General features: G+C 38.5%; 1 protein-coding gene across 1 annotated transcript in view; it reads left to right on the top strand.

Annotated features, from left to right (window-relative positions):
- The window catches only part of LOC150079049 (meckelin), an 860544-nt gene that overhangs the window by 750289 nt on the left and 95282 nt on the right, over positions 1-14973 (top strand). Inside the window, exon 24 of the mRNA XM_090382499.1 lies at positions 2930-3046. Within this exon, the coding sequence (XP_090238625.1) occupies positions 2930-3046 (117 nt within the window). The remainder of the gene's footprint in view (positions 1-2929; positions 3047-14973) is intronic.

Here is a 14973-nt window from a genome sequence, read left to right as displayed (position 1 = left end):
TCTAGTTGCCTCCCGAACATGTGATGTAGAAAACAATCATCCAATAAATCCACAAAAGCCCTGCTAGTGCGTGAGTAACCAGCCCCCAAATTCCAGTCAATATCTGGTAAATTAAAATCTCCCATTATAAGACTCCCTGATTCACTGGCCCACTCTATTTCCCTGTACAGTTCCTTATTATACTCATCAGAGTCATTAGGCCTATAGCACACTCCTACTCTCAATTTTGATCTCCCAATGCTTATGTCACACCAAACTGACTCAACACTGCACTGTCCAGCGATGTCGACTGGCTTCACTTCCTTGGTTTTTATGTGTTTCTTAACTAATAGCATAACCCCTCCCTATCCTGTCTATCCTTTCTGTAGACGTTGTACTCCCCAAATTGCAGTTCTGCATCCCTCATATCTGTGTGACACCACGTCTCTGAGATCCCAACAATATCTGCCTTTGATGTTTTGAGCAGTACCTCAAATTCATCAAATTTATTTACTAAACTCCTAGCATTGGTGTACACACAGGTATACCTGCACCTGTTTCTATTCTTAGCTACCCTAACACAACCCATGTGTTTACTTGTACCGCAATGGCTCCCAGCAGTCTCTGAAATACCATGCATCTTGTTTTTCAGGCTTCTGCTCATTCTAATAGAAGCAGTGCAAGAATCTCTTTCACCTCTGCCAGTGGCTACTGTCAATCTATTGGTCTTTGTCTCCCCCCAAGCTAGCAGTTTTCCGACCCACCTAACACTGCCTCGATAGCATCAGCAAATATTCTTGCACCCTTTCTATTTAAGTGTATCCCATCCCTGTAGAAGCAATCTCTCCTGTTAACAAGTACAGTCCAGGCTGAAAAAAATTCTACCCCTTGAGCCTTGCACAATCTTTCCAGGGCCGAATTGATCGACAAGGCTCTCATCATATACTCCCTCCTATCGTGTCTGGGCAGAATTGCAGACACTTTCAAATTCAACCCTAATTCTCGACTTTTGTTCAGCAGTGACCTGTACTTGTTAAGTAATTCTGGCGGTCTCCTACTCTTAATATTATTAGTGCCAACGTGTACAACTATATCACCTTTTGTGCCCTTAAAAGATGATATTCGCTCTACAACGTCATCAACCTTTGCCCCTGGCAGACATACCCTGGTCCTGTTCCACCTATCTTTTTTACAAAGCATGTTCCCCGTTTCCCTGACAATAGAATCACCAACAACTACTAGTTCCTTCGTGACCAGCGCAGTCTGCCTTGGGGGTTGCCTCTGTGTCACGCGATGCCCAAGTGCAAGCTCTGGCGTTGATGTGGGCAGCTGAGAGCTTGATGGGCCCCTCAATTTAGTTTCTTAAATTAACCTATTATTAATTAACCTAACTGCCCTCTTCTGAATGGAATCAAGAAGCCTGAGAGAGAGCGAGGTTTTGGGGGCACCGCCCCAGATGTGGGAACAATATTCCATGGTAGGGCAGATTTGCAATATGTAAAGAATGAACAGCTGTTTGGAAGAAAAGTAAGGTGGAGAGCAAAAGAAAAAAACCAAGTTTTTTAGATGCAGAGGAAGCAATATTTGTAATGTGCTTGTGCCAAGAGAGATTAGAAGTCAGGGTAATCTCCAAAAGATATATATCATTTTGCCTAGAAATCGGAGTGTCACCAAAGATAAGCATGGGAGCAGAAGAATCCTTTTTGCGAAATATAAGACAAGACTGATATTTAGAAGGATTGAAATCAACTAAGTTCTCTTTGCCCCACTGGAGAATTACCTGGAGATCGGTATTTAAGGAATTGGTAACAGATTTTCAAGAAGTTGAAGCTGATTGAGCAGGACAAGGTTTCTCAAAATGGAAAGTGGAATGCAAAATTCTTTCTAAAGAATGCATGACTGTATGCATGCATGCTCAGTTTAATAAATAATTCTTCTTAAAAGACTGCTTTTGAACCATTTGGGATTCCAATTTCAAGTCAGAGGTGTGAGAAAAGCCAATGACAGGATTCAGAATCAATTTAACAAGTTATTTATTACTTTTATTATTTTTTTTTTCTTATGGCTGATATTTACTTTTATACATCTTCACAGAATAATCTTTTATTATTGGTATCATGGCATAGGGCAGGGGTCGGCAACCTGTGGCTCTCTGAAAATGTAACTGTGGCTCTTTAACTTTTAGCCCACATGAAGCATAATTTGAAATGGAGTTAGAGGACTTAAAAATCAAGGACATGTGGAGTGCAAGACTAAAATGCCTTAAAACTTAAATTGAGGATTTGGAAAGGCAAAAAGGCTGCCCTTGCAATTCTACACAAATGGACGGTGATAGATGAGTTGAAAAAACAAAACCAAATTGTGTTCGATGCGTGGAGTAGCTTACTGGACAAGTATATAGATTTGAAAATATTTGCGTTTTGACTTCTCACAGTTTTTGGTTAGGCGTATTTCTGTGAGCAAATATTTTCGAACATGAACTATATTAAAAATAAATCAAGAAACTGTCTGCAATGTGAGTTTCTCAGCATGTTTAAAGATGAAAATTACAGTATACTTGTCTGACGTTGAGAGACTCGCTCAAAAAGTTCAGCAGCAAAAGTCACATTAATTCGTACCTAATTGAATGTTTGTTATGTTTTTTCAGTATTAATAAATAATATTTCAAAATATATATTTTTTAATAAAACACCTTCCCACTCTATTGCATTTCTTTAAAAAACCCTTCCCCCCCTGCTTGAGCTGAGGTGCGGCTCTTCCAATTCTCTTTTTTTTTTTTCTTTTTTTTTTTAAATTAGATCAAAAATGGCTCTTCACCCAAAAAAAATGTTCCTGACCCCTGGCATAAGGTTTCTTAATTTTATCAGCTGAATTGAAAACCTGTAGTATATACTGAATGTAGTAAGTGTCTGCTGTGGTTATTTATTTATTTCTTTTTTTATTTTTTTAGGAAGACTTGTGTGGGCATCGTGGATTACTTCCAAATACAGAACAACAAACATTCCAGATGTTGCTTCCTGTAGGAGTATACAAGCAGTATGAACGACTGCTGCTTCCTCTTACTGCAGTATGAATTTTGCTTTTTATTTTTGCTTGCTAATAACACTGGTCAACATGTAAAACGTTACAAAAATGAAAATACCCAATCTTGACTAATTGTATGCTGCTGAACACAAAAATCACATTAAAATTTGCCTTTTGGTTTTTGTTCAAATTGCAGTTGGGGTTTCATATTAGTGATTTACTCAACATTATGAACTACGGCTCTTGGCAAAACATATGGCAACACTGCAGTATCACGTAATCGGCAAACGTTGGCTCGCTCTGCATCACATGATAAGTTGTTGTCACCTCAAATGCATCTTCAAATCTGTTGGTAATCCTCAAATATGGCTAGGTACTGGATGATTTGTTCTCAGTTAACGATGTTCTCTGTGAGATTCCTACTTTTTGTGCAGTATTTGTGTCGTGTAAGATTAATATGCCCCGCAATTGTGTGAATAGTTCAGATGACTTCTGTTACGTATGTAGAGAAGTCGCACGTTAATGTCAAGAAAGCGTCCCTAAAAGAAGGCCTGCTTCTTGTACTTTGAATGTAAGGTAGGCGACCAGGACAAGAACTGGACTCCACACATATGCTGCACTATCTGTTCAGGCGCCTCCATAGCCAGGTGGGAAGGAGCAGCAGTGCGTAGCACACGCTTCTTGATTAAACCGGGGTTCAAGCCTGTCACCACCAAATACGGAGGATGCGGAAAGGTCAGGGAATGACCACTGCATATCCCGGAGCAATATGGCCTTAGTTGCTAATGCTCCTAAAAACCAAATAACAAACAAACAACTATCTGTTCATCAAAACTCAATGTGTGGGTGAATTGAAAGGGACGTTTTATGCCTTTCGCAGTGCCCATGATATGGGGGAAGCCAACAAATCATGTCACAGACTGTTACTTCTGTATGGTGCCTCCTATTAGAAAATGACAATGAAGAAAAAGTGGCCTGTGACATTCCCAAATATACAATCTGCAATTCATCCGATGTCTCACAATGAAGTATTACCTATTCCTGAACCACCCGAATGTTTTTCTGTACACTCTGATGAAGGTGAAGCTACTGATGAACATCAATTTGATCTACACAAAGAAATAGACGAGCCGTCTGCATCAACGGATCCACCATTTTGTCCAAACCTTTATCCTAAATATCCAAACACACAAGATCACAGAAAGTGAGCTTAATGACTTCATTGGGGATCGTCATCGGGGATCAGAGTCTGGACCTCAACCTCCACTGAGCATGCATGGGACCAAAACAATCTTCTTCCAAACCCGTCCTGGCACCTGCTTTACAGGAATTTTAAGCCACCATACCAAGCCAAAGTGGCACTATTGTATGTTAGATTTTAGAATTGAAATGTCTTTTTTGCAACAACCATCGACTGGGAAAGTGCCGATAATTGTGACTTTAAGTATTAGCATTAATAGTGACAAATGATACAAGAAAGCAAGATTATACTGTATTAGCAAAAAAAAAATTACCCATTTCATGTGTCCATTCCCTCAAATTCATTGTCTTGTTCTTCCTTTATTTAAACTATCCACTTCCATAACAGCACATGGAAGTTTCTTCCACCAATGAACCACCTGCTGGCTAAAGGCAAACTTCTGTATGTCTGTTCGGCAACCATTCTTCCTCAGGTTGATATTATGCCTCTCGTGTATGTAGTCTGAGCAAGAGGAAGAATCCCATCAGCATTGAGTTTTCTCAATCCATTCAGAGCCTATGTATATATTAATACACAGCCATTTCTGAATAAACAGAATATTTATAAGGCGGCATCGTTTTAAGTTATATCTCATATTGCGAATACCTTCACAACGAGTTGCCATGATATTGCCTACTTCGAATAAGTAACGCTTCACCTAAGGAGAAGACTAATGTTACTTATTCTCAGATAGGTACCACCATCCAGACGGCACCATTTCAGGGCTATTTGGCCCTTCTTCGCTGTGTGGGTAGGTACCCAAGTGATGCAATGATGATGCATTCAGAGCCTTAAACACCACAATCAGATTACCCCACAGGTGCCTAGTCTACAGAAGCTGCTGTTTGCAGATTTGAAGCCTTTCTTGATAAGAGCACCTTTTGTTCCATCACCAATCTCATTTTTCTCTGTACCTTTTCCAGCAGCTCTTCATCCTTCCTAAAATTAGGCCACCAGACTTGTTTGCAGTACTCAAGGTGTGGCCTGACCATTGCCTTATACAATGGAATAAACCACTCCTTATTCCTGCTGACAAAATTTCTGTATATTATTGAGAAAACCTCATGGCCGCTTTGGAAGTCTGTCTACACTTCTCAGAGAACTTCATTTCTGACTACACAATTACCCCCAGGTCTTTTTAATTTTCCACTACCCTGAGTGTAGTGCCATACAGTTAGTATATGTTACTCTGAGGTGTCTGTAACCAAGGCAAGGCTTTCCGTAACAAGGCCTCCATAGCTGAGTAGTCAGGAGTGGGAGTGCAGCAGCACACTCTTTGAGTAGACCGGGGTTCAAGCCTCTGACTGTCAAATACTGTTGATCTGCCAATGCACACTGGACCAGCGTGGCAGATTATGTTCCATTCCCTCAACATGAATTGTTGAGGAGACTTCCATCCTGCAGTGGGTTGATAATGGCTGCACTTTACGTTTTTTTTTTTGTTTGTTTTTTTTTTTAATCAAGGTTACTGCTACTCATTGCAGTAACTTTGCATTTGTCAATGTTAAACTTCAATTGCCATTTCTGAGCCATTTGCCTAATTTCTCTAGATCCTGTTGCAGTAGCATACTGTCATTACTGATCGACTCGAGTCACAGATATCTGAAACAAGTTAATCACAGAATCTAGCATACCTCTAGGAAAAGGAAAATGCTTACTTTACATATGTTAGTACTATTTAAATAGGTTGTTTTCTTCACCCGTGAAGAAAACATCTCCTTTAAATAGTAATAACTGTTAACATTTATAATATACATTCTCAGATATCTTTGAATACAGTTGGCTTTTAAAAAAAATTTATTGCAAAACTAAATAATTACGAGGTAGACTCACTGCTATACCATGGAAAGTGAAAATATTGCCTGTAAAGAAATCGAAAACTGAAATGTGAATATTCTTCTTCTTCTTCTTCAGTGTACTGTCTCTTTGCAGAGGTTGGCTATTATCTTCACAATTGACAAACATGAGGTAGAAGTCATAAGCAAATCCTCATTACTCTGGTCATATGACTCTCTGAGGCTTGCCAACCAAGATTTCCTTCTTTTTCCATTGATTTTGCTCTGGATTTAGTTTAGTATATTAAAATTAAAAACCTTCAATATTATTTCAAAAACTAACCTGCAATTAAGAGCTTGAGTTACATGCAACCAAACTCTATAGCCATAAATAGGAAACCAATATATAATATCTGTATATTATATACAATCAGACCACTCAAATATATTTTCTTTAACAGAAAATATATTTTCTGTTAATTTTTATGAACGGTGTGCAGTAAAATCCAGTGTACAACAAAAAATAACCAAATATTTTATGAAATAATTCATTCTTAAAAGTGTACTACTATATTGTGCACTTCATGTAAGTAGTCATTTCTTAATATGTATGTATTAATAAATTAATTGTTTTAAAATGTTAGAAATTTTATTCATTCCCACTTATTTCTGATTTATTTCCCATCTTATTATTATTATTATTATTATTATTATTATTATTAGCCATATGGTGCAAGGAAGCCTGAGGTTTATGCTGCACCAGCCAAAAAAAATAAAAATTCTGAATTACCCTAAGAGAGAGAGAGAGAGAGGAGTCAGAAGTAGAAGGGAATCACCAAGAAAGAGAAGATGATGATATCCAGCACGGACCCTGGGTGTGCCAAGCCCATACTCACCAGATGTGAGCTCCTGGGGATAATATATATCCTCTATTTTACTATATTTCTGAACATTGACAGTACTTTTCATTGTTGAAAAGGTCATATTTCTGTATAACGAAATTTCTGTTTAACAAATTTTTTCAAGTGAACGTTCGATTTTGTTATATAGAAATCCAATCCAACTGAATAAATGTTTGGAGTTAATGCTGCAATTATAAGTTTGGTATTCTTTAAAAAAACAGTGCCTATGCAAGACAGTACTTTAATTTTTACTTGATGATACTCCAAGTAAACTTATTTGTGTATAATTTTAAGTATGTTTTTTTTGTACTAGTCTACTTATTTTTGTCTTTCCATCGATTCTGGTGGTGTTGCTTTTTAAATTACTAAACCTGTTGTGTATACTGGGAAAACAGAAGGGGCAGATTCCATTTTTAATATGCAATAGTTTATGATTATACTTCAGTACAACTTCAAATGGGGAAATGGCATTACAGTATCAGATATTCAAATTGCACTTACTATTTGGTATACATGTGGGTGTGGGAGGAAATCATTTTTAACACTTTAACATTTACTTGTAATGAAGCTGTTTATAATGAAATAATAACAAAATTTATTATAAGGAAGATTGTTCTTTTGCAACTGGAGAGAAATCTTTGAAAGAACTATAACATTTATCTTTATTTTATAAATATCTTCACAAAAATTTATTGTTACAACTAACCCCATATGTGGGAATCATTTGAAACAACTTTGAGGATTAATTGTAATACATATAAGCTTAGGGGAGAATACTGGAGAATACTCACACTTTAAGGGCACAAAAGGTGATATAGTTGTATACGTTGGCATTAATGATATCAAGAGTAGGAGACTGGCAGAATTACTTAACAAGTACAGGTCACTGTTGAAAAAAAGCCGTGAATTAGGGTTGAATTTGAAAGGGTCTGCAATTCTACCCAGACACGATAGGAAGGAGTATATGATGAGAGCCTTGTCGATCAATTCAGCCCTGGAAAGTTTGTGCAAGGCTCAAGGGGTAAAATTTATTTCTGCCTAGTCTGTGCTTGTTAACAGGAGAGACTGCTTCTACAGGGATGGGATACACTTAAATAGACAGGGTGCAAGAATATTTGCTGATGCTATCGAGGCAGTGTTAGGTGGGTCGGAAAACTGCTAGCTTGGGGGGATACATTAACAGTAGCCACTGGCAGAGGTGAAAGTGATTCTTGTACTGGTTCTATTAGAATGAGCAGAAGCCTGGAAAACAAGATGCAGGATATTTCAGAGACTGCTGGGAGTCATTGCGGTACACGTAAACACATGGGTTGTGTTAGGGTAGCTAAGAATAGGAACAGGTGCATGTATACTTGCGTGTACACCAATGCTAGGAGTTTGATAAATAAATTTGATGAATTTGAGGTATTGCTCAAAGCATCAAAGGCGGATATTGTTGGGATATCAGAGACGTGGTGTCACACAGATATAAGGAATGCAGAACTGGAATTTGGGGAGTACAACATCTACAGAAAGGATAGACAGGATAGGAAGGGAGGAGGGGTTATGCTATTAGTTAAGAAACACATAAAATCCAAGGAAGTGAAGCCAGTCGACATCGCTGGACAGTGCAGTGTCGAGTCAGTTTGGTGTGACATAAGCATTGGGAGATCAAAATTGAGAGTAGGAGTGTGCTATAGGCCTAATGACTCTGATGAGTATAATAAGTAAATGTACAGGGAAATAGTGGGCCAGTAAATCAGAGAGTCTTATAATGGAGGATTTTAATTTCCCAAATATTGACTGGAATTTGTGGGTTGGTCACTCACACACTAACAAGGCTTTTGTGGATTTATTGGATGATTGTTTTCTACATCAGCATGTTCGGGAGGCAACTAGAGGGAGTAATACTCTTGATTTGATTATCTGTAGTGATTCTTCATGCATTAAGAATCTGCAGGTAAATGAACCACTAGGTGGCAGTGATCAGTGTGCTGAAGTGGGATTTACTCAAAGAGGTAACTACCATTAGGTGTAAAGGGAAGGGTTATTGCTTTCGTAAAGGCGACTGCGATGGACTGAGACAGTATTTAAATTCTATACAGTGGGACCAACTGATGATGTTACCAACAGCAAATTCAAAATGGGAGGCATTCAAAGAACTTATCTCGGAAGCTACTAGGCTTTACATACCAACTAAGAAATATTGTTCAAGGTTTAGGCCTAAGTGGATGTCAGATGAACTAATGAGACATATAGCAGAGAAGAAAAATGGATGGGATACATACAAATGTTGTTGTTGTTTGTTGTTGTTTTTTTTTTTTAGGAGCATTAGCAACTAAGGCCATATTGCTCCGGTGCGGTGGTCATTCCCTGACCTTTCCGCATCCTCCGTATTTGGTAGTGACAGGCTCGAACCCCGGTCTAATCAAGAAGCGTGTGCTACGCACTGCTGCTCCTTCCCACCTGGCTACGGAGGCGCCTACATACAAATGAACACTTGACACAGAAGCGATACAAGTTGATCTGTAACCAAGTTACAAAGGAGGTTAGGCAGGCGAAGACAGATTACGAGACATCTTTGGCAAGGGATGCAAAGAAAAACAGCAAAGAGTTCTTTACTTATGTGAACTCTAGAAGGAAGGGGATGAATCAGATTGGCCCACTTGATATCGATGGGTCAACTGTTGATGATCCTGCTCAGGTAGCTAACAAACTGAATGAATATTTTGCATCGACATTCACACATGAGGAGTTATTCAGCGAGGGGAATGCCAGAGGTGTATTCAACTCTGGCAGTAAGCTAGAGAATCTTGTAATAACTGAGAGTAAAGTCGAGGAGAAATTGTTGAAGATAAACACAAGAAAGGCACCTGGGGTGGATGGAATCTATCCAGTTATATTAAAGGAGGCAGCAAAGTAAGCAAACCCTTAGCCATAATTATGAGAGCTTCCTTGGACTCAGGGGAAGTACCCATGGACTGGAGATGTGCAAATGCGACCCCAATTCACAAAGGAGGATCAAAGGGTGACACAAGTAATTATAGACCTGTTAGTTTAACTTCTGTTCCTGGAAAATTAATGGAGGCAATGGTTAAAGAAGCACTGCAGGATCATCTAGACAAGACTTCAGTTATAGCTCAGACACAGCATGGTTTTGTTAAGGGAAAGTCTTGCCTGCCAATTTGATTGGATACTATGATGCAGTCACAAAAGAACTGGATGCAGGGAATAACTTTGATATTATATACTTGAATCTTAGAAAGGCTTTTGATACTGTTGCACAAGGAAGACTGCTGCACAAATTGGAGCAGTGTGGCATTGGAGGCAAATTGCTGCTATGGATAAAGGGGTGGTTGAAGGGGAGAAGACAGAGAGTGGTAATCAATGGACACTGCTCATCGTGGACTAATGTTATTAGTGGAGTCCCTCAGGGTTCAGTATTGGGTCCATTATTGTTTTCTGTATTTATAAATGATATTGATGATGGTATATCAAGCTTAATGTCCAAGTTTGCAGACGATGCGAAGGTTGGCAGGGTTGTCAAGGACACTACTGACACTATGCTACTGCAACAGGATCTGGAAAGGTTGAGCAGATGGGCTGAGAGGTGGCAAATGAAGTTTAACATTGACAAATGTAAAGTACTAAATATGGGAAACAGCAACCCCAGAGCAACGTATCAACTCTGTGGTACTACACTGACAGTGGTAGAGAATGAAGGGGACCTGGGGGTGGATGTGCAGGCAGATATGAAGTTTTCTGAGCAGTGCAGACGGGCTGCAAGAGTAGCTCATGGTGTATTGTCGATGATATATAGGAATTTTTCTAGCAGGGATAAGGAGGTGATTATTCCTTTGTATAAGGCAATGGTCAGACCGCACCTAGAGTACTGTATACAGGTCTGGAGGCCTCATTTCAAGAAGGATGTAGAGATGGTGGAACGAGTACAGAGAAGGGCAACAAGATTAGTGAATGGAACAAAGGGGTGCTCTTATGAAGAAAGGCTTACGTTTTGCAAATTACAGTGTCTGGAGACTAGGCACCGGCGAGGTTGTTGTTGTTGTTATTTGGTTTTTAGGAGCATTAGCAACTAAGGCCATATTGCTCCGGGATATGCGGTGGTCATTCCCTGAATGACCTTTCCGCATCCTCCGTATTTGGTGGTGACGGGCTCGAACCCCGATCTAATCAAGAAGCGTGTGCTACGCACTGCTGCTCCTTCCCACCTGGCTACGGAGGCGCCAACCCGGCGAGGTGATCTGATAGAGATGTATAAAGCCTTGAATGGTTTGAGCATGCTCAATGCTGATGGGATTCTTCCTCTTGCTCAGAATAATCACCTGAGAGGGCATAAATTCAAATTGAGGAAAGACAGATGTAGGATAGACGTGAGGAAATTTGCCTTTAGCCAGCGGGTGGTTGGTTGCTGGAATAGACTTCCATCCCTTGTCATGGAAGTTGATAGCCTAAATAAGTTTAAGGCTCAGCTGGACAGGTATTTCGAACGAACAGAGGGGTGAAGTGGAAGTGGTTATTTTTTATTTATTTATTTATTTATTTTTATTTATTTTTTTTGCTGATGCTGCGTAAGCTTGCTTTCTTGCATCAAATGCCTCTACTAATGCTAATGCTAATCTGTAAAAAGATCCACAGTAATATTATTAAAATGCAAGGTTTACGAATTTTCAAATTTTGCAACAATTAGAACAGTATTAAAACTGAAATTGTTAAGTTGATTAAAAAATTGAAGCTATTTTGACACAGTTACTCATAAACTGGATTTAAGGAACAATTTGACATAGTTTATTTGGATTTTGGCAAATCATTTGGCTCTGACTCTCATAAGAGGTTGCTGTATAAGCTTGAACAGGTTGGGATTACTGATAAGATTGCAAGATGGATTGGTGGGTGGCTGCAGGGCAGAAGACAGAGGGTTGTGATTAATGGATATTGTCTTAATTAATTTAATTTTTGTTGATTTATGGTATAATTAAATTTAGTAGTTACTTTTATGGTCAGCAACTGTTTGCATAAAAGGATGCGTTATATATGTGTATAGGTGGACATGTTATTGGCTGTTTTATATAGCTTACAGTCGTAGAATGAATACATTTTGTACAAACAAAATGAATACATTTTGTAGTGTATGACCATGATATTTTGCTATGTAATGTATGTTCCTCTTTTATTTTTTATTTTATTTTTTATTCTATTTTTTTATTTTATTGCTTATCTTATTTTATTTTAATCTGGGTCCATATTTTATATAATATCTTACTTCGAACTCAGTTCTGATACTGTATTAATTTAGGCTTTCTTCCATTATTTTATGGACTTAATGGTACCTAGGGGTACTTTAATATTGGTAGTTACTTCAGAATCTTAACTTTGACCTTTTTAGTCTGACTGCTGAAATGGTAAGGATGCTATCTAAGCTCCAATAATTGCCCTATATATATTTATTACCCTAATTTGACTTTAAGGGTTTTACTGGTATTGGGATCTTAGAAACATAGTTTTGGTGGCTAATTACTTCTTTCTTGTACATCTACAGATGTTAGTCCTGTTGAGAGCCTGTTTTGTACAGGCACTTTAATATGGTGGTATTTTTTACTTTTCTTTTCTCTTTCTTTGTGTTTATTTGATCTCTTTTCACATAGTCATTTGATTATATTTCATTTTCAAACTTTACCTTTTTAGCACATTATGATAAATTTTGCAGCCTGCTTTCTAAAACGGCATGGCTTTAGATGCTGATTGTTGGTATTTAGTTATATAATAGTATACGTACAAAATCTTCTATATATATATATACAGAAGACGTCTATCCAGAAACACTGCATAGTTCTTGCCTCTTGAAACAAACCGAAATCTTGGAATTCCAAACATTATTGTAATATATTTTTCATAATTCATCGTTCAATTTCTTGTATTTTTTCAGCTGCCTGTTAAGAGAAATATGACAGTAATATAGTTTATATATTGTGTCTTGAAATCCATTTTGCCTACAAAAAATAGATAACAATAGGTCCAATGTCATGGCAGATGCAACCATAAATTATATGGTCTGCATTGCCACAACTTGGCACCAGTGCATACTTTAATGCCTCCAAGGTCATGGTGGTATTGATTAGAAGGTGTCTCCCAAAATTTATTCAAAATTTCTTGGGTAATTGAAGGTTATATTAGACTGAGTTCTTAGGTATTTGACGGTTAGATTGAGTTCTTGGGTAATTGATGTTAGACTGAATACGACAGAAGCCTCTCTTTATGCTACTAAAATAATTCATTTATTAAAAATTACCTGAACATTGGTGTATAGGTACTTAGCTGTCTCTATATCAGAATCTCCTCTCGTTTCCAAAACATGCACATGATTCAACAACTCAAGGAATAAAATAGAAACTTGAACTAAGAATAATGGATATTGATTCTTTGTACATAAAACAAGTGGAATATATTTCTGCAGGAAACACCACTTATACTGTGATTCAGAATTACTTTGGAATAATATGGCTTCCTTTTGCTTTTGAAGTCTGATTTTTTGGTACTAATTTAGACAACAAACTCAACTTCATGTCACTTTCCTGAAGAAGCTAACCATTCTCAAAGACTTATCAGCTAAAACTTGGGATATTAGCATTACCATTAGTAGAGGCATATGATGCAAGAAAGCAAGCTTATTCAGCATCAGCCAAAAAAAAAAAAACAACCACTACTCCCATTTCACCCCTCCGTTCGTTCGAAATACCTGTCCAGCTGAGCCTTAAATTTGTTTAGGCTATCAACTTCAACAACAAGCGATGGGAGTCTATTCCACAAACCAACTGCCCGCTGGCTAAAGGCAATTTCCGCACATCTATCCGACATCCGTCCTTCCTCAATTTGAATTTATGCCCTCTCAGGTGATTATTCTGAGCAAGAGGAAGAATCCCATCGGCATTGAGCATGCTCAAGCCATTCAAAGCCTTATACACCTCTATCAGATCACCTCGCCGATGCCTAGTCTCCAGGCTCTGTAATTTGCAAAACTTAAGCCTTTCTTCGTAAGAGCAACCCTTTGTTCCATTCACTAATCTTGTTACCCTTCTCTGTACTCGTTCCAGCAGCTCTACATCCTTCTTGAAATGAGGCCTCCAGACCTGTATACAGTACTCAAGGTGTGGCCTGACCAATGCCTTATACAAGGGAATAATCACATCCCTGTCCCTGCTAGAAAAATTCCTGTATATCATTGACAAGACACCATGAGCTACTCTTGCAGCTCGTCTGCACTGCTCAGAGAACTTCATATCTGCCTGCACAATTACCCCCAGGTCCTTTTCATTCTCTACCACTGTCAGCGTAGTACCACAGAGTTGATACGTTGATCTGGGGTTACTGTTTCCCATATGTAGTACTTTACATTTGTCAATGTTAAACTTCATTTGCCACCTCTCAGCCCATCTGCTCAACCTTTCCAGATCCTGTTGCAGCAGCATAGTATCAGTAGTGTCCTTAACAACCCTGCCAACCTTGGTATCGTCTGTAGACTTGGACATTAAGCCTGATACACCATCATCAATATCATTTATAAATACAGAAAACAACAATGGACCCAACACTGAACCCTGAGGAACTCCACTAATAACATTAGTCCACGTTGAGCAGTGTCCATTGATTACCACTCTCTGTCTTCTGCCACTCAACCATCCCTTTATCCATAGCAGCAATTTGCCTCCAATGCCACACTTCTCCAATTTGTGCAGCAGTCTTCCATGCGCAACAGTATCAAAAGCCTTTCTAAGATCCAAATATATAATATCAAAGTTATTCCCTGCATCCAGTTCTTTTGTGACTACATCATAGTATCCAATAAAATTGGTCAGACAAGACCTGCCCTTAACAAAACCATGCTGTGTCTGAGCTATAACTGAATTCTTGTCCAGATGATGCAGTACTTCTTTAACCAGTGCCTCCATTAATTTTCCTGGAACCGAAGTTAAACTAACAGGTCTATAATTACTTGTGTCAGCCTTTGATCCTCCTTTGTGAATTGGGGTTACATTTGCATATCTCCAGTCCATGGGTA

This window comes from Mastigoproctus giganteus, chromosome 10 (assembly GCF_048544385.1).
Source record: "Mastigoproctus giganteus isolate SK-2022 chromosome 10, ASM4854438v1, whole genome shotgun sequence".
Taxonomy (NCBI): domain Eukaryota; kingdom Metazoa; phylum Arthropoda; class Arachnida; order Uropygi; family Thelyphonidae; genus Mastigoproctus; species Mastigoproctus giganteus.
Note: the sequence above shows the minus strand (reverse complement) of the source record. Positions and strands in the feature narration are given on the sequence as shown.